The sequence below is a fragment of the Aethalodelphis obliquidens genome, unplaced genomic scaffold (assembly GCF_003676395.1).
Source record: "Aethalodelphis obliquidens isolate GAN/ISIS:26980383/991018 unplaced genomic scaffold, ASM367639v1 scaffold38, whole genome shotgun sequence".
Lineage (NCBI taxonomy): Eukaryota > Metazoa > Chordata > Mammalia > Artiodactyla > Delphinidae > Aethalodelphis > Aethalodelphis obliquidens.
The window spans coordinates 13,526,193-13,545,314 of NW_020837982.1; the positions used below are offsets into that span (position 1 = coordinate 13,526,193).

A 19,122-nucleotide genomic window follows, 5' to 3' on the forward strand; every position below is an offset into this window, starting at 1 on the left:
TTATATGTGCGTGTATGTGTATGTGTGTGTGTATATATATATATATACACACATAAATGTGTATGTATTTAAATTGGTAATATATATAAAGTATGTAATACTTATATATTACATACTTCATATATATACTTTATATGTTTATAATATATATTATATATAAATTTATAAAATAATATATATATATAAAATTTTTTTTTTCCTTGATTGCTTCTACCTTCTGGCTCAGCTGCTGATTTGAAGTTAAGCTCACCATCACTGTTGGGTGAGCTGGAGCAGCAATGTTTGTCTTCTTGTTGGTGTCCTGGATGCGCCAGGTAATTCTGCCCCATCTTCTTGCAGGACATTATGGGAAGGATGCTTACCGAAGTGGAGGACCTGATCTCCATAACTTCATCTCATCTGGATTTGTCACGTTAGGAAGAGGACACACGAAGGGTACAGTGGAAACCATTTTTTACTAAAATACAGAGGTTGCCTAGGGAACCCCGATCTGAAATGTGAAGATGGGGTGGAGGCCAGAGGCTGGTCCAGGACAGGATAAGTTGGGTGGTTTCCATGGTTGCTTATCCTGGTGACATGCGTGGCTTCTGACAGGAGTGACCAGGAGGTCACAGGTGTAACTCTAGAAGGCAATAATAGACTTCCAAGAGGTATGCGTCCTGCCCCGCCCATGGCGTGGAGCAGGACACAGATGCCAGTGGCTCCCCGTGGGAGGGGACCACGGGCGGCATGGTGGGAAACACTGCCGACGGATGTGGCAGCGTCTGCAAAGTGTTCGTTCTCCTCTTGGCTATTATTCCTTTCCATCTGAAAGCCACATTTTATAAACTGATGTCAATGTTCTGTACCGTGGGTCTCGAAGCCAGCACGCATGTCGAGAGTTTTGGCGTCCTAAGTGTGTCTATGTAAACTCTCCACGATGGGCAAACAAAGGTAGGGGTTACGCAGACCTTCAAGCCACAAGCTGAAAGTTAACGTGGCATTTCTGCTGAGCTGCTTTATGACCTAGCCGACAGCTTGCAGAGCATCTGTGCAGGGGGTGTGACATCGTCGATTCTGTCTTTTGTTTAAACAGAGTTCTACTAGTGTTGTGAGCATTCTGTCATATCAAGAGTAACTGGATCCCTAACTCCTTTGATTACCTTCCTAACACCTGTGTACTGTTATAGACAACTGTGAATTCTGTTGTAGGGATGGTATATCCCTGTCTTCCCCTGAAATATGTGTTTGTTTTAAGTGTGAGTGAACAAGGAACTTTGCTATTTTTTCTTACATTCCATGCACCCAATTTTTAAATTCCCTATGTGATGTTTGTTCATCCTATAGAGAAAAAAAAAATCTGTATCTGTGTATGTATTTTCTGTTGTGTCTTTTTGTGTCTAAATAAAGTTTATTGAGGATACGGGTGGCATTTGTGGCTACTAAGAGTTGCAGAATCAAATTGGGACCAGATGGCTTGGGAAGGGAAAACGGGCCTCACAGTTAACTGGTAAAAGACACAATCCTTGACATACTCATATTAACTCAAGCCTGGGATATATGACCCCCGTGTCTTCTGCTTTATGATAATTATCTATCACTGTGAAACCAGTTACTCTAACATGTAGCATTTTCAACCAGTGATAAACATTTCTTATCTCACATAGTTTGTGTGGGTCAGGAATTTGGGAGCAGCTGAGTTGGGCGCTTCTGGCTTGGGGGTCTCTCATGAGGTTACAGCCAAGGTATCAGCACGGGTTGCATCAGCTGAATCGGGCTTGACCGGGGCTGGAGGACTTGCTTCCAAGGTGGCGCACTTATATGGTGCTGGCTGTTGGCAGGAGGCCTCAGTTCCTCCCCATGCCATTCTCTCCAGGGTTACTTGAGTGTCCTCACAGCATGGTGGCTGGGCTTCCCCAGAATGGGTGATCCAAGAAAGAAAAAGATGCCACCATGTCTTCTATGACCAAGGCCATGGGTGACACATCATCATTTTCACAATATTTTATTGGTTACACAAGTCAGCCCTATTCAGGATGGGGGACTGCACAAGGGTGTGAATGTCGGGTGCCTAGGATCATTGAGGGCCACTTTGGAGGCTGGTTACCACACCCCCATGACCCTCAGAGCAGAGCTACAAATCGGGATCTTTCCCACAGAACATGGCCTTCTCAGCTGCAGGTGCTTTCTACCCTCACTTATTACTAAGGCTTCTCAACGTCAGTGGCTTCCCACCCTTACCCTGCCCCTTATAGCTGGTGCAACCTGAAACACCCAACAGTTCAATCAATAGAACTCTTTATATGTATATTATAAATGTCATGGCTTTGGGTACACACATTCATTTGACAAATATTTCATGAGGCCTGGCATGCACTAAGCAATATTCAGAAGTAAAACAAAGTAGAATCCAGCCTTGTGGAACTCATATTCCATTGGGGGAAGCAGACAAAAGAAACCCTCGATGCTAAGTGCAGGGAGAAAACCTAAAGCACGTAAAGGGGGTGGGGAGCTACTCTTGTCAAGGAAGACCTCTGGGATGAGGGGGTAATTGAACAGAGACTCGCATCCCAGGCAGGGGCATCAGGAAGGCCCTGAAGTAGGTTCTTGTAGATCAAGAAATAGGAAGGAGGCCTGTGAGTGAAGCAGGCTAGAAAGAGATGAGATCAGAGCCACAGGGGAGCCCGATCATGTGTTTATGGGTGTGGCTGTGAGGCTGCTTTCAAATTAGCTAGACCTCCATCGGAGCACATACAGGTGATTATCCTTATCTGTCCTTCCAGTCACTGTCACCTGGGCACCCGGGAGACTCTACCCCGCCCATGCATGTGGCGGCTTTGCTGTGGCCTCTGCTTATTATTTCCCCATGTTGTCTCGTTCTGTGGTCTCATCCAGCCCTCCTGTGTGTGCATGGCCTGTCCTCCTGGTCTGTCACCCTTACCAGATCCTCTTCTCCATTCCCTTCCGCTCAAGAAGGCCTCTGAAACCTCCTCTTTCCGGGAATGTACCTTGCGTGTATTTTCCTATTTAGATGATAAGAGATTGGGGTGGGAGTGGGGATTTGGAAATGGGGATTCCCTTCCAATATCAAGACCCTTTATCCCTGCGCAGCCTAGATCTCTGGAAAAGGGCCAAGCTCTATCCTCGCTTCCTTCAGAACAAACCAAGTTCAGCTCTGAATGGTACTTCTAAGTAAAGCAGCCCCCTGCAAATGCCCCACGGGAAGGGGACCACTCAGAGACATCTAACCTGGGGCTGTTCCCCCATCATGTGTGTTTGGTTCTCTTTCTTTTCTTATTTATTTACTTTTGCTTCAACTCCAATTACTGCCTTTCTGGTCCCTCCCCCTTTATTCCTTTTTTTGTTCCAGCTTCTTACGTGTGCCTTAGGCCTTCTGGTGGCACCTGCCCACAGCATGGCCCCAGTAGGACTCTCGGAACTTGTGGTGTAGCTAGCACCTGTTTTAGAAGGTGATAGCATTGACCTGCCGACCACATCACTGAGTTGAACATGGATTTCTATCAGACTCTGATTATCGGAGACCGAGCATGGATGGTCTTTGTTCTGAATGGCACTGGGAACCTTCGCTGGAAGCTGGGATGCTCCCAGCCCCGTGCTCCGTTTTATGGGTCCCCGAGGCATTACACAGAGATGTGCGCTCCAGCTCCGGTGGGGCTCCCCCAAATTCAGACAGTGGGGTTGAGGATGCATATATGTCTTCCTGCTTTATAACAAGATTCACAGGTACATGGATAATTAAATTCTTTGGATGAGGCCTAACTAAGTAGATATTCTTTCATTAATGGGCTGGAGAAGGTGAGACATTAGAAGAAATAGAATTCTGACCCTAGGGGCTTCCTAACCACCAAGGCCCCCTGCTCCATCTCTATCCTGTTGGGAGACCCCACATTTTAGCCTAGGGGGCCACACAGTCATTGGCCAGCCTCCTAGGTGGCATAGCACTGCCTTAGGCTCACAGGCACTAGCATTCGTACTTACGCCCCTTTTCAGGACTTTCTAACTGAATGATGTGATCTCACCTTTTCCTATAATTCTTCCTTTTCCTTTTATTTTCTCCTTCTCCTAGGGAACTAATTCTGCATGTCTCCCTGCTCTGATTTCTCCTTTGACCTCCTGTTTGCTCGTCCCTTCGGGTAAATGGGAGTCAAGTTCAGGAAGATACTGATCAGAGTGGCCATGAGTTTAGACCAAGTTTCCCCTATAACTTTTACTCTGTTGATTAGACGAGAGCCCCCAGACTCTCCCGCCGGAACCTAGGGCAGTCTGTAAGGGCACAGAGGGTCTCCTCAGGCTGCCACGATGAAAACCCAAGGATAAAGGCTTCTCTTTACCAAGCAGTTCCTATGTGCCGGCACTGTTGTATTTGCACCTTTCCAGTAACCCTGCGGGAGAGCTCTTGTCCCCATTTTCACTGGTGAAAAACTGAAGCTGGAGCAGTTGAGTGGCCTGCCCAGGTCAACTCTGACAGTTAGCACTGTTTCATCCCATCCAGACCTGCTTCCAGAGTAGGTACTCCAGCCCCACACATCCTGTCTCGTGAAGACAGAAGGGCCGAGGTGGGCCGGGCGGTGGGTCAGCAGGACCCACATGTCGTGAGCATTCAGTGACTGATGGCTGTTTTATCAGAGGACACACTTTATAAGACAGGAAGTCACAAAAAGAAGACGGGCTGGAAACTAGCACCATCTTGTAAATCAACTAAACTTCAATTAAAAAAAAAAAAAAAAGACAGATCAGGAGTCAGAGCATTTACACCAGATGAGCAGGGTCTGTCCTTCCAGAAAGGAAGCTCAGTCTCCTCAGATAATTATTCAGGGTCTGTCTCAGTGAACACACCTACGGACACCCTCTGCTGTCCAGGTGGTTTGGTTACAAATCTCAGACAGGCTGGCTGCGTTTGAGTCTGGATGAAAAAGCCTGAAGACGCTTTCCAGAAACTCCCATGGGGCCTACTGTTAATTCCCTTGATCTCCACCCGTGTAGCCCAGGCCACACCAGGCCCAAGTCCTTCCAGGTGGTGGTGTCAGCAAATGCATCTGATCTGTGCTGACCGGCACTGTTCCTCGGGTCCTTTCCGCCCGTGTGTGTGTGTGTGTGTGTAAGAGACAGACAGACAGAAATCCCTGAAGCCTTTGCTGAATGGTAGGAGCCCCAAAGTGACTCCCGTTTGGAGGAGGTGGGCACTGCTGCCCACCTGGCCGTCCATCCCTCCATGTCAGCTCGCATGCAGAGCATCTGCTCTGTGCCACACACTCTTCTAGGCCCTGAGGATGCAGCAGACAGACTTTACATGCCAGAGAGAGATGACAGACATACTGAAAGAAAGAAGTAAATCTCTGAAGTATGTCAAAAAGGAGTTAAAAGCTATGGAGCAAAATGAGGCAGAGAATGAAGGAAGGAGTTGCAGTTTTTAAAAAGAGCATCCAGAAAGCTTCAGGAAAAAACTGGCATTTGGGCAAAGGCTGAAGGAGGTGAAGGGTCAAGTCGCCTGGAATGGGGGGTGGGAGCGTTTCCCAGGCCAAGGGAACAGCCACCCACTGCCCACCTGGCTGGCACAGGGACAGCCGTGAGGCTGGAGCAGATGGGGCCTGGGTGTGGGCAGTAGGGGGCGGGGTCAGAGCGGGGCCGGACCACCCAGGGCCTGGGGGTCACTTGAGGATCTGGTTGCCACTCTGGGCAGAGCGAAAAACAGGATGCTTTTGGCCTGAGGTATTAGGAAGAGGGACGTCTGTGGGAGGGCCAGGGTTTCGGCAGAGGCTGGGGGTGAAGTGAATTTGATCTGACTTCATATTAAGTTTTAGATGTGTCTTAATCACCCACGTGGAAATGTCAAGTTCAGGGGAGTTGTCCTGGCTGGGGATGTAAACGGGGGAGTTTCCAGTACATGAGGCCGGACGCTGGGTGAGGGCAGTAGCTGGAAGGCAGCGTGATATAAAGAGAGGTTTGTCTTTTTTAAGATGGGAGAAATCACAGTATATTTGATATTTGTATGCTGATAGGAAGGATCCAGTAAAGAAGGGAAAATTGATTATGCAGGAGTGGGGGATGGTATATTTCAGAAGTGACATCCTCGGTAGGCGAGAGATTCCTTGATAGAATCTGTCACCCGGGGGGGCTGGCCTTGTCTAAGGGTGAACTCCACCCAGAGTCGCAGGCAGGGTATTGGGCCACAGGTGCATGCAGGTGGGCATGTGGGATCCCTGCTCAGTGATTCGGGAAGCAGGGTCATCCACTGTAAGCATTAGGGTGACCAACCATCCCAGTCTGCCCAGGACTGTTCCAGTTTTAGCCCAGAAAGGCCTGCGTCCTAAGAAACCCCTGAGTCCTGGGCGAATGAGGTCAGTTGGTCACCTTAGGGAGGACGTGTGAGCAGGCCCAGCCTGTCTGGTTTCAGGGCATCTTCCACACCCATCTCTAGAGCCCAGAGAAGTGGAATGAGGATGCTGCTGCCTGGGGCTGGCACTGCACAGCCTCAGAGGCCTTGGGACTCCCCTGAGATGGAGATAAGGCCAGAGCGCCAGACGCTGCTGCCCTGTGGGGAGCAATCCCAGACCCCACAGAAGGACCCTGGATGGATGGCTTCATTCTGTCTAGATGATGCTCCCTAGGGCTAGGCTGGAAGTAGCCATTCCTGCTGCCCAGCATACTCTCCATGGGGTCTGAGACAGATGGGTGGGGGCCATAAATGCTACGAAGGGGGTGCGGGCGTTGGAGCAGGTGCTGAGACCAAAGCTGGAAAAGTGACCATCCTGATGCCAGTTTAGGGGTCTCAGCAAGGAGACTGGCAGAGGTGGCACCCCGGCTGCTCAGCCCCCAAATCCAAGGAAGAGGAGGAGTGATGGTGGTCCAGAGGGAGGGGCTGGGCAGATGGCCCCTGCTCCCTGAGAAGAGGACAAAGCCAGAGAGGGGTTCTAACACCCAGAAACGCACAGGTGTCAGCCAGTGATGAGTCTGGGTAAAAGGTCTACCAGGAAGAAGACGTCAGAGCAGGGAAAGCAAGGACCAGAGCCTTTGGATCAGCGTGACGGGTGGGAGACCAAGCACAGGAGGTGTGAGCTTTTGGTGATGACAAGGTCCAAGGGATAACCGTGGGATGGCTGAATGAAGCCAGGAGGACATCCAAAACTGAGTCAGGGACCTGCTTCGCCTCTGCTGCTTCCATGTGGGTTTGGGGTTCCCCCAGCACTGGCCTTCTCAGTCATCTACTTCAGCCCTTGCCCGAGCCCCACTGCTGGCCTGAACCCCATGCACCCATGGGCCCGTGCTCACCCCTCCCTCCAGTGCATTTGTCTGGGCGCTGCCATGGCCGCGTGTGATACAGGGTTTGAAATTAGATCTGCTCTTCTAGAAAAGACAGAACAGGTGCCTCTATGGAACTGCAGGCTGCCTCCCCCGACCAGGATCTGAGCAAGGGCTTTCAGACCCTCCTGTGGACGGAGACCCCTGTGCTGTTTGGCTCCAGAAATCCAGCTTAGACATTTTCACACTCTGGGGAGCCAGGGGAGCGAGTGGGCTTGACTCCACCAAGGTGTTCGGAAGCTGGACTCCAAGTCAACCGCAGCGCTCAGAAGGTGTCCGGTCTCCATGGCAGCAGTGAGCTGGGAAATATAGCAAGAGGGAGGGAAGCTGGGCCTAGCTTGCCTGAGATCAGCCTCTGCGAAGCCAGCACCTCCTGGGAACATTCTTGCCTGTGCCTCTCTGTAGGCCGGGGGCACCAGGAAGCAGTGGGAACGGGCCAGAGGACCTCTGCGGTTGTGGGCTGAGGGCACCAAAGCTCTAAGCTGCCTACTGATTGTTCTGATCTGCTCTCTCGGTTTCCTCTGCCTGCTGACTCCTGATTAATGGCTGAACACCGAGAGCCAGGCACGTACCTCGTGTGCTCAGCTTTACTCAGTGGTACTTCGTGCGCCCCGTGCCAGCACATATAGGCTGCCTCTAAGCCTTACACTTAGGAAAATCCATGGCGTCAGTGTGAGTCCATATTTGGTTAGAATTGAGTCAGCCTTGCCTGGTGGCTTATTGGTTAAAATCGGTTGCATCAGAAGCAGAGATGGATCTGCATGAATGTTGAGCTCAACGCTCACCAAGTGAATCCCTTTTTCAGTGTAACCGCTGTTCAAACAACATAAGAGGAAATAAGGCAAAGCAGAGCTCAGGGCAATACCTTTGAGAGGTTTTCACTTGAGTACTTCCACTTACAAACTTAGCCGTTTTGCCTGAAGGCAGCTTTTCTACAAAACCTCTTTCCCATGTTGGTCCTGCGGACAAGTACACCCTCCGGGAAGCAGTAAGCGTGCTACGTCCCTCCTCAATGTGGCCCAGGACTCCCTTTCCACTGAGAATAGTTTGGGCAGCAGTTAAATGCTTGCAGCTCCATCTGAAGAGCACGGAGCCCTGGGCCCACTTCCTGAGCTGCCCAAGAGTTCACCTCTGAGGTAGGACCACCCAGTTTGCCACTGGGAGACTCATTCAAGGTACCAAGAAGTCAATCCACAAGTTTTCCATCCTTCTTGGGCTCGTCTTGGTCTAAGGGCAGTGCTGGGGTTGAACGTATCACCAATTTAAAGTACCTTGGTAAATGGTGGCTCAGAGAAAAATTCCCATCCATCAGTCCATCGGCTGAGTCCTGGACCATACGTGTCTCTGTTTAATGTTTGTTTGTGGGCCTGCTGCCACTGGCTTACGTAGGATGCCAGGCCAGTCCACTGGGGCAATTTGCTGGGCTGGTGTAAGAAGAGGGGAGATATTATAGAACAAAGGAGAAGGATGCACTGTAAATCTCCTTGCCTTGGGAAGTTTCACCTCACCTATAGGATACATATATGTTCTCCTCAAAGGAGAAGTAACCTGGGTACAGCTAGATCTCCTATAGTCTCTGCCAGTGGGGCAAGAGAGAAGTCTCTTTGGTGTCTTGGGGTCAGGGAAGCATCCCTCACTCCTTATCTTCTGCCAGTCTGACTCTCCTTTTCTGCTCAAACAGGAGGAGGAGGTATACAGGATCCCTTTAGCACCCTGAATCTTGGTGGTCTCTTGAAATCCCACTGGGAGAAGGTAGAGGATGGAGTTCTTCTGTGTTCCCAGAGGCTGACATGCCCAGCCAGAGGTCTAGCAGCTCTGGGCTATATGTCCTTATTTTCCAGTCTCTTGCTGGTGCCAGGTCCAAGCTTTCTCCTGCCATGACCCATGGCTCAAGTTGACTCCAGGGGCAGGTTGGTGGCCAGTACAGTCTCTTCCTGGCACTGGTCATGGCATTGACCCGTCATCCAAGTTAGGAATCTCCCCTTCCCAGAAGCCAGCCCTTGGCATTGGCTTCTTCATTCTCTGCTGCTCACTGACAAGAGTCTCATGAACCCTGACAGCTAAGCCATGGGGCTGTCCGGTCCCGGAAGGGTGGTGGCAATGCCATTTCTGCCAGCCGGAATCTGTGGCCAGGAGAGGATAGCCTCTCAATCAACAGCTTCCAGCACTTCATGGTGGCTCCGAAGCGGGACAGAATACTGTTCTCAGGTTCTCAGCACCGCACTCTTGGGAACACAGCCATATAACTCTGTGACTCTGCCTTATGCAGATGATGTCCGTGGCAGAACAAAGAAGTCCCAGCCCTTCCTGCCTGGAGTCATGGCCTCAGTCTCAGTCTTACTCCCCTCCCAGTAGTGAGGTAAACTTCCCTCCTTAGATGGTTGTGGAAGAAGAAAAATGGTGAGAAAAAGGGGGTCACTGGAGCCAGACATACTGTTTCACTCTCAGCTCCACCACTTGCTAGCCATGTGACCGTGACCTCTGTTACATTCATCTATAAAGTAAGGTGTTGGTACCACCTACCCCACAGGGCTGTTGTGGAGATCGTATGAGATAACGCATGCACCAGGGCACCAAGCTCTCAAGCAATGGTAGTTTTTCTTATTAAGGTCTTAGCTTAAGAGTGCTGAGATGATGCTTCTCAGGGAACAACTCTAGGGCCGGCAGCATAGGCCTCCCCTGGGAGCTATTTATAAATGCAGACCCTTGGGCCCTCACCTCCTGAATCAGAATCTGCATTTTAGCAAGATCTCCAGGTGACTCATACGCACATTCAAGTTTGAGAAGCACTGCTATAGAATTTTTGCTTTAAGCGTGGTCCCCTTGCTGGTCTTCAAGGTCACTTCCATTTCTGAGATTTCATTTGCCATGAAGTCTCATCTGATACCCTGCACACTGGAAGCCAGGTTGTCCCACGGCTGGGGAGGGAAGGAATTTGAGGAGGAATACCTGAGCTCCGAGGGGTGATGCAAGGGGACCTCCTAAGACTCCAGTGACCTGCCCAGATGTCGGAGGCATGGGGATTTACCGCTTCAATGAAACTTAAGTATTTGTTGAGCAGAGATGAGTAAAATAGCACCTGCCTTCAAGAAACCATTCCTGCCAAGCAAATAAGAGGTGCCACGAAGCAGATCCTGAGAAGAACAGAGGGGGTTTAAAAGAGGAAAGCATCGCCTCTGAATGGAGGAGTCCTAAAAGGCCTCCTATGGGAGACAGGAGTTAAGAGGGTCCTTGCGGGGCAGGAAGAATGTGAGGCAGGACTGGGGCAGGGTGGGCACGTCAGGTGTTGATGCCTCTGGAACAAGGGCACGGAAGTGGAAATGTCAGTGTGACGATGGTATATGACACCCATAGCGGGCTGCAGGAAGGTTCTGGGACCATAGCTCACGGCAGGGGAGCGCAGGAAAGTGATGGGGCCATAGCACAGCTATAGAGGGGTTCAGGAAAGTGATGGGGCCGTAGCACACCTGTAGGGATGGCAGGAAATGAAACTAGAAAGGTGTGTTGGAGGCAGCGTCCTGAATTCTCCCAGGCACACGATGCAGGCTGAGTTCGAACTCCTAATTGATGACCACTACGCATCCCCTCCTCCTTTCTCCTCTTCTGTCTTTAAGAATGGTGGATGTTTGCCAATGAATAAGTGAATGGATGAATGAATGGACTGAAACAACACTAAACTGGGAGTCGGGAGACCTGAGATGTTGTTGAAGGTGAATGTGGTCTTGGGGAAAATTGCTTTGCCTCTCTGAGTCTGTGTCTCCCCACCTGTAAACTTTTCTGCAAGATGCCTCCTGGTCTTATTGCTCTGGAACTTGTGTATGTTCTGAAACAGCAGGTCAGGGGTGGTGGAAGCGGTTTCCCACGTCCTTTCTTCAGTCTGCTCTATAGCTGTGCTTCACCCCCTTACACCTTCTGAGAATTGGTACCCACATTCCCCTTTATATACCCTTTACAACTCCAATCATATGCATTTTAAACACAAAAAGAATATGATATAGTCACCGTCCTGCATCTTGCTTTTCAAATTAAATATAGCTTGGAGATCACTGGATATCTGCACACAGAGCTCTACCTCTTTTTCCCCAAAATGGCTGCTTAATAGTCCATGCTATTACTGTGCTGTCATTTATGTAACCAGTATTAGTGGTGTAACCCACCACTTACTTTTCACTGAATTTTTATTTTTTGATGTTTTTATTTAGAAATAATTTTACAAAAAGGTTACAAAAATAGTGCAAAACGTTCCCACGTGCCCTTCAAATTTTACTATTTTAGCACATTTGCTTTATCATTCTCTGTGTCTCCTTGTCTCTCTATTTCTGTCTCTGTCTTTCTGACTCTGTCTCTCTGTCTCTGTCTCTCCATATATACATGTATATGTATATGTATATATATACAAACATACACATATTATATATGTTTCTTTTCTAAAAGTATATAAATACATAATTTTTTTAATATTTGAGAGTAAGTTGCAGATATGTTAGTCCTTTACCCCTACATACTTAAGTGTGTATTTCCTAAAATCAAGCGCATTCTCTTACATACCCACAATATAGATTATCAAAATCAGAAGATCAATATGGGTAAAATACCATTACCTAATCCACAGCTTGTATTCAGATATACCGCTAATGTTCTTTATAGCAAAAAAAAAGAGAAAGTTTTTCTTTGTCCAGGGTCACATGTTGGTAGGTTTATTTCTAAGTATTTGATCATCCTGGTTTTCTTTGGGCTGCACCGCACAGCTTGTGGGATCTTAGTTCCCCAACCAGGGATTGAAGCCCGGCCCTGCGCAGAGTCCTAACCACTGGACCACCAGGGAATTCCCTTGGTTGCTATTGGTAACTGGAGTTTCTCTACCATTATGACCTGTAACTGGTTATTTTTGTATATATGAAGGCCGTTGGTTTCTGTGTGTTAATTATATATCCTGCAATCTTAGTGATTTATTTTATTGTTTGAGTTATTTTTATCATTGGCCTCCAGGTACTCTATCATGTCACATGCAGATAAAGGTAGTTTTACATCTTCTTTACCCTTATGCTATTAATTGATTTCTCTTATCTGATGGCATTGGCTTAAAACCACTAGTACAGGGCTTCCCTGGTGGCGCAGTGGTTGAGAGTCCGCCTGCCGATGCAGGGGACACGGGTTCGTGCCCCGGTCCGGGAAGATCCCACATGCCGTGGAGCGGCTGGGCCCGCGAGCCATGGCCGCTGAGCCTGCGCATCCGGAGCCTGTGCTCCGCAACGAGAGAGGCCACAACAGTGAGAGGCCCGCGTACCGCAAGAAAAAAAAAAAAACACACTAGCACAGTGTTGAGTAGTGATGGAGATAGGAACATCTTTGCCTTCGTTGTGATGGTAATGAAATGCTCTAGATCATTCCCACTAAGATACTGTCTTTAGGAACAAGGTATCTAGAAGATAGATAGCTGGATGGATAGATGGATAGCTAGCTAGATAGGTAGATATATGTTGTTTCAGATTAATTCATGTTTAAAAAGCATCCCTCAGGGGCTTCCCTGGTGGCGCAGTGGTTGAGAGTCCACCTGCCGATGCAGGGGACATGGGTTCGTGCCCCGGTCTGTGACGATCCCACATGCCACGGAGCGGCTGGGCCCGTGAGCCATGGCCACTGAGCCTGCACGTCCAGAGCCTGTGCTCCGTAATGGGAAAGGCCACAACAGTGAGAGGCCCGTATACCACTGGAAAAAAAAAAAAAATCCCTCAAATTCCTTAGGTATTGAATTTTGTCAAAAGCTTTTTCATCATCTATGGAGAGATAATTTATGATTTTTCTCTTAGATTTCTTAATATCTTAAAATCCACTGTGTGTAATATCAGTGGATTTCCTAACTCAATATTGCATTCCTGGAAATTGCATTTCCTAACTCAATATTGCATTTGGAATATTGATTCCAAATCTCACTTGGTCGTATTGTATTTTTTTCTTAATACAATATTTTGGATTCTGTTTCTTAATATTTCATTTAGTATTTTATCAGTATTCATGAATGATACTGGTCTGTCCTTTTCTTTCTGGTACCACCTCTATCATGTTTAGTATCAACATTATACTTGCTTTATTAAAGGAATTGGGAATTTTCTTTCATTTTCAATGGTCTGAAACCATGTGTCTAACATTGGGACTGTCTGGTCTTTGAAGATTTGAGATAATACTTCCGTAAAACCATTGGTGCCTAGTGCTTTGGGGTAATTTATTCATAACTTTCTCTACAAAAATGTATATATGTTTACTATTTAATTTATTTTTTAAAATTTTGGTATTTAAGTTGGTTTTTATGGCTTTTTCGAGTAGTCACCTTTATACTTAATGTGTACTGCTCCTTAGTCCCAAGGGTTAATATTTAACTTCTTTCGTCTGGTTTATCAGGTTTTCTAAAAAAAATATCCTTTTGCCTACACAGCAATCAGCATATTTATTCTATTTTATCCTCCCATTTTTAACGTTATTTCTACTTTGTCACATGAAATATCTCACATTAATCACCTACCCTGTTACTCACTTGTGTTTTAGTCTTTGAGATCCGTATCTGTACTCATATCTATGTGTCTGTATGCTCATCATTGTTATTTTTCTTCTGAAATTTGCCCAGTCATCTCTTGGTTGGATGAAGTTCATCGTCCAAAAGATTGCTCAAGAAAGGCTTATGGACGTGGAATTCCCTAAGTTCTTATATCTTGAAATTGTTGTTCTATAGCCTTGACACTTAAAGGAAAATTTGCCTGGTTATAAAATTCTAGGTTCACCCTTTCTTTCCTTGAGATTTTGGAAAATGCTGCTCCAGTGTTGCCTTGCTTTGTTTGTTATCTTTTGAGAAGTCTGATTTTTTTTTTTTTTTGAAGTCTGACAGTTTATTCTTCTGACTTTGTAAGTGATTTTCTCTTTTTGCTTGAAAGCCTTGAGAATTTTTATTTTTGAAGTCTGCAAGTTCTACTAGGACATCAGAGATGATCATTCTGAGTACATTTTCCAGGTACCTGTTGGGCTTTCTTGATTGGTACCATCGGATCTTCTTTTAATTTAAAGAAAGTTTTGTTGAATTATATACATTTTTTTCATAGTTTAATTGGCAGTGTTTTTGTTCTTTTTTTAAATTTTTATTTATTTATTTTGGGCTGTGTTGGGTCTTCAATGCTGTGTGCGGGCTTTCTCTAGTTGCGGCGAGCGGGGGCTACTCTTTGTTGCGGTGCGCGGGCTTCTCATTGCGGTGGCTTCTCTTGTTGCGGAGCATGGGCTCTAGGCGCACGGGCTTCAGTAGTTGTAGCACGCGGGCTCAGTAGTTGTGGCTCGCGGGCTCTAAAGTGCAGGCACAGTTGTGGCACGTGGGCTTAGTTGCTCCGTGGCATGTGGGATCTTCCTGGACCAGGGCTCAAACCCATTCTCAACCACTGATCCAACAGGGAAGTCCTGAATTATGTTTTCGTATATTAGTTATCGTCCACGGTTTTGTTTTTCTTCTTAGTGGACTCCAATTATAGGGATGCTGTTTTTCCTTTCCCATCTTTCAGTGCACCCACACTGTATATAATTTGTTTTGCTTTTATTAGTTCATTGTCATTCTCTTGTTTGCCTCTTGCCTTTTCATTAGTGCCTTTAAATAAGTTTTATTTTGACTGTCTTCTTTCCTAGGCATCTTGTACTTTAGTCTTCATTTTGTCTCTTTCACATCTTTCCTGTGTTCAGTGAATTCTCTTTAAATTTCTGTCTCTTTTTCTGCCACTTGTTTTTAGGTTTTGAATTTCTGTTTCTAGGTGTTTTCTTTTAACAACTACAAATGTATTTTTAAGTCTAACTCACTTCAGAGTGTTGTGTTTAGTTTTCCTTTGCTTCATGGTTATTTTTGTGTGGGATTGGAAGAAAATTGTTACTAGTAGAGGTGTTTGGATTCCCAGCTTATGTTTTTTAACAGTAGATTCGTATGTGTTTACTCCTATTTCTTCTATTTTCTGATTGGAGGAAGTTATCAGATTCCTATTTTAATGGTATTGTTTCTACTAGTATAGAAAATACAATTTATCTAATGGGTATTATTATTATCATTATTACTATTTGGAAGGAGATGTGCATCTCTGTCATTTTTGTTCTCTTATAGCAGTGGTCCCCAATTTTTTTGGCACCAGGGACCAGTTTCGTGGAAGACAATTTTTCCACGGACCAGGGTGGGGGAGGGGGGATGGTTCAGGTGGTAATGTGAATGACAGGGAGCGACGGGGAGTGGCAGATGAAGCTTTGCTCGCTCGCCCGTCACTCACCTCCTGCTATGCGGCCTGGTTCCTAACAGGCTGCGGACAGGTACCAGTCTGCGTCCCGGGAGTTGAGGACCCCTGTCTCATAGGGCTCCATTCCCTCTGCTTCTTTTCCCCTTTACCAGCCAATCTCCAAAGATTCTCCCTTCCTTTTTACCTTCTTCTCAATATTTTAGAGGATGGTTGCTTTGAATTGCATGTAGTCAGTACTCTGACCTACCAGATAACTTTCTCTGTGTTTTCATACTTAGGGTGAACGTTCTCATTTTGACAGCAGTTTTAGGTCACTCTTAGGCCTGCTGCTGTCTCCTCCTCTTCTCGCATATAGTTTTTTATTCCCAGGCTGACCTTGTTCACCCCAAGGCTTGTAGCAGGACTAGAAAGATAATTTGCTGAGATATCTTTTTTCTTTTTTTTTAAAAAATGTAATTTAAAATCTGGGCATGTTCTGGTTATGTTAAGCACACAGCTAGAAATAACAGAGGCAGAATTAAGGCCAGGGCTGTCTGATTATATTATATTTGATTATATTCTGCAACAGAGAGATAGATTGGGGTTGCGGAATATACTGGTAAATGGATAAAGCTGCACGTGTGAGGCAAAGTCTTACTTGATCAGCTATAGTGTATGGCTTTGTGTGTAATGCAGTAGTGACTTCCTGCTTTGGCCGCTGACTATGGAAAACCTAACCGGTGATCACTAGTTCTACTGATTGGATATAGGACTAAATATTATGTCATTGACAACTGTAGAATTCTGTCATCACCCTGTTCTCCATTTCCCTGGAGTGGCAGATGCAGGAGGACAGGAATCAGAACAATTTTTATGGAAATGTTGGGCCATGCAGAAGGTGAGGAATTTTTTTTTTTTTTTTTTTTTTTGGCCTGTTAGGTCTTCGTTGCTGCACGCGGGCTTTCTCTAGATGCAGTGAGCGGGGGCTGCTCTTCACTGAGGTGCGCAGGCTTCTCATTGCGGTGGCTTCTCTTGTTGCGGAGCGTGGGCTCTAGGCATGTGGGCTTCAGTAGTTGTGGCACACGGGCTCAGTAGTTGTGGCTCGTGGGCTCTAGAGCGCAGGCTCAGTAGCTTGGCACACGGGCTTAGTTGCTCCGTGGCATGTGGGATCTTCCCGGGCCAGGGATCAAACCCATGTCCCCTGCATTGGCAGGTGGATTCTTAACCACTGCGCCACCAGGGAAGCCCCAGAAGGTGAGGAATTTTAGCACATGATGGTGCAACTCTTCAGACAAAGAACTAGACTAAACTCCACTGCCAGAGGCCCCAGGTAAAAATTAATATCCAGATCTAAGGACTTGTCTTAGTCTTCATTCTTCATGTTCTGCTTTTTCTCCAGAATTTGATGTTGTGAACTTCCCATTCTGACTCGGAATTAATTTCTTATGATGGTAGACTACAGTTCTCTTTGACCATGCCTTCTGTGTCTCCTTTTTTGGGGATCATTTCTTCCCATCACACCATAAATATGCACATTTTCCAAGCTCTGTGTGAACCCTCTGCCCTTTTCTTTCTTAAAATGTTCCCTTAGAGAATGTACTGATGTGCGTCCCCATGTCAGGTCTGTAGGGGGCTCTTCTTCATCCCTCTGGAGATCTATAAATTAAAAAGACATGTTTCCTTCCACACACACCTGATGTGATTGCATATTGACAGGGATTGCGCAACAAGCCACCCGCCCATTCAGAAAGGGGAAGAAAAGGAGGCCCTCAGCAGACACTGGTCCATAGCAATTTTGAAACTCTCTGAGCAGACAGTGCGAGGGGCTCCTGATCTGGATGTGTGTGGGAGGCCGCTCCTTGATTGGGCTGAAGTTCTGCCCTCTGGAGGGGCTTCCTCATCCAGTGTTTCCCATGGCTCCTGGCTCTGCTCTCTAGATTTTCCTCATTTCCTATTATCTTCCTTGGCCGTATCTGAAATGGGTGTTGGGGAATATTTCTTAGGAATGACACAGGTTTCTCAGTCCACCCATTTCCCACAGAGAGTCAGAGGTCTCAAGATTGTTGAAAGAATCAGGCTCCCTGGTCCTCTGGCAGTTCAACTCTGTTAAAACAGGAGGTCTCTTACCTGTTTGATTCCGTTCAACTCCAAGTGCTTGTAAACGTACATCATTCTTGAGATACAGTCCTCAGAACTGCTATTTCCTTTGCCCCAGGCCTCTTTCCCCCACTTAATGGGAGGTATTCTGAGCCCTGCAGACTTCGGAGGAGATACACCCTTAGGTTCTTTACTCTGAGTCACTTTATACAGTTAAAATACTGACCTCCTCAGCTAATGTGGGAGGGGAAGAGGAGCAGGGAAAGTGGCACAGCAGCGCTTAAATGCTCCCACTTCGATGTGATGTGTGGGACCTCCACTCACGTCACTGACCAGCGTTAGGCACGAGGACATGCCAGACTTTGAGATGGCAAAGAAGTGTATTCTTCTTGCACTGGGAGGGAAGGAGAGGCAAATAGTGACCAGTCTGCAGCGTGTCACTGCTCGGTGGAAGCTGTAGGCTGGACAGTTGAGACAGGCCCCCAGTAAGGCAACGAGAAGGGGTGTTGTTCAGAAGATGGGAGAAGGTGCAGGTCCTTCCTTTGGGTCACTGTCGAACAAATACCTGGTGCTGGTAACTGCACTTGGTGCAGAGAATTGTGCTCTTCCTGGACTGGTTGCCTCAGAGCCTCCTATCCTTGGTCCTTGGTACCCCAAAGAGTCTCCCTCATGAAGAGGGAGGGTTGAAAGAGAACTCATCCTGTGTGGCTTGGGATCCCAGAGATTCAATGGCCCCAAGACGCCACGCTTCTTGGAGGTTATGATAATACAACTGATGCTTCATATAAGGCATCCTCGCCAAAACTCACAGTCCCTGGAATCGCTCCATTTGTTAGAGAGCCACCACTCCCAAGACTCAGCTTTGATTGGAGAGAGTCCGAAAGCCATCGGGGAACACAATAGAATCTGAGCAGGTCTTTGCAGCCTGCTTCTCTTCCCATGGATGCAAATACATCCTAGGAGCCACTATGATGCCAGAAGGGCTGAGAATCTGTGTGTTTGTTTCACTTTGTAACTGACAGGTTCACAGTCCCATTCTGGAAGTTTTACTAGGGGAATACAACAAAACCGCTGACCCCATTATTGATGAGATGGATTCTTGGGGGAGCGGTCGAAGACCCAGTGCCCTCACCTCAGCACAGCACGGGCTCTGGGAATGCCCAGGCGGAGTGGGGCTTGCCTGAGAGTCGAAGCTGTCATTCGGGCGGGTGGAGGCGTGAGTGGCTCACACAGGTGCCAAGGCTCAGCAGCCTCTTCTCTTTTTTTTGATTAATTGGCTTCTCTTCTATTTTACGGGACTTGACAGCACTGGTTGTGGCTTTTCGTGGTTGACTACCCCCGGAGTACCTAATTACAGAGGAGATTTTTAAAAGCAACAAGGAACACATTTTCTAAATACGTTCTCAATCCGCTCCCCTCCCTGGGTAATTGGAGGCAGAGGAAAAGAAGGGCTGGAGGTACTCCCAGAGGGCTCTTGTCAGTCAGTCCCAGGCAGGTC

The 19,122-nt window shown here is 47.2% G+C and overlaps 1 protein-coding gene across 1 annotated transcript in view; it reads left to right on the forward strand.

The window, feature by feature from the left end:
- The window catches only part of SHISA6 (shisa family member 6), a gene marked incomplete at its 5' end in the record, with an annotated part of 242,040 nt that overhangs the window by 116,666 nt on the left and 106,252 nt on the right, over positions 1-19,122 (forward strand). The window contains one exon of the mRNA XM_027130791.1: positions 340-435. Coding sequence (XP_026986592.1) covers positions 340-435 — 96 coding nt within the window. The remainder of the gene's footprint in view (positions 1-339; positions 436-19,122) is intronic.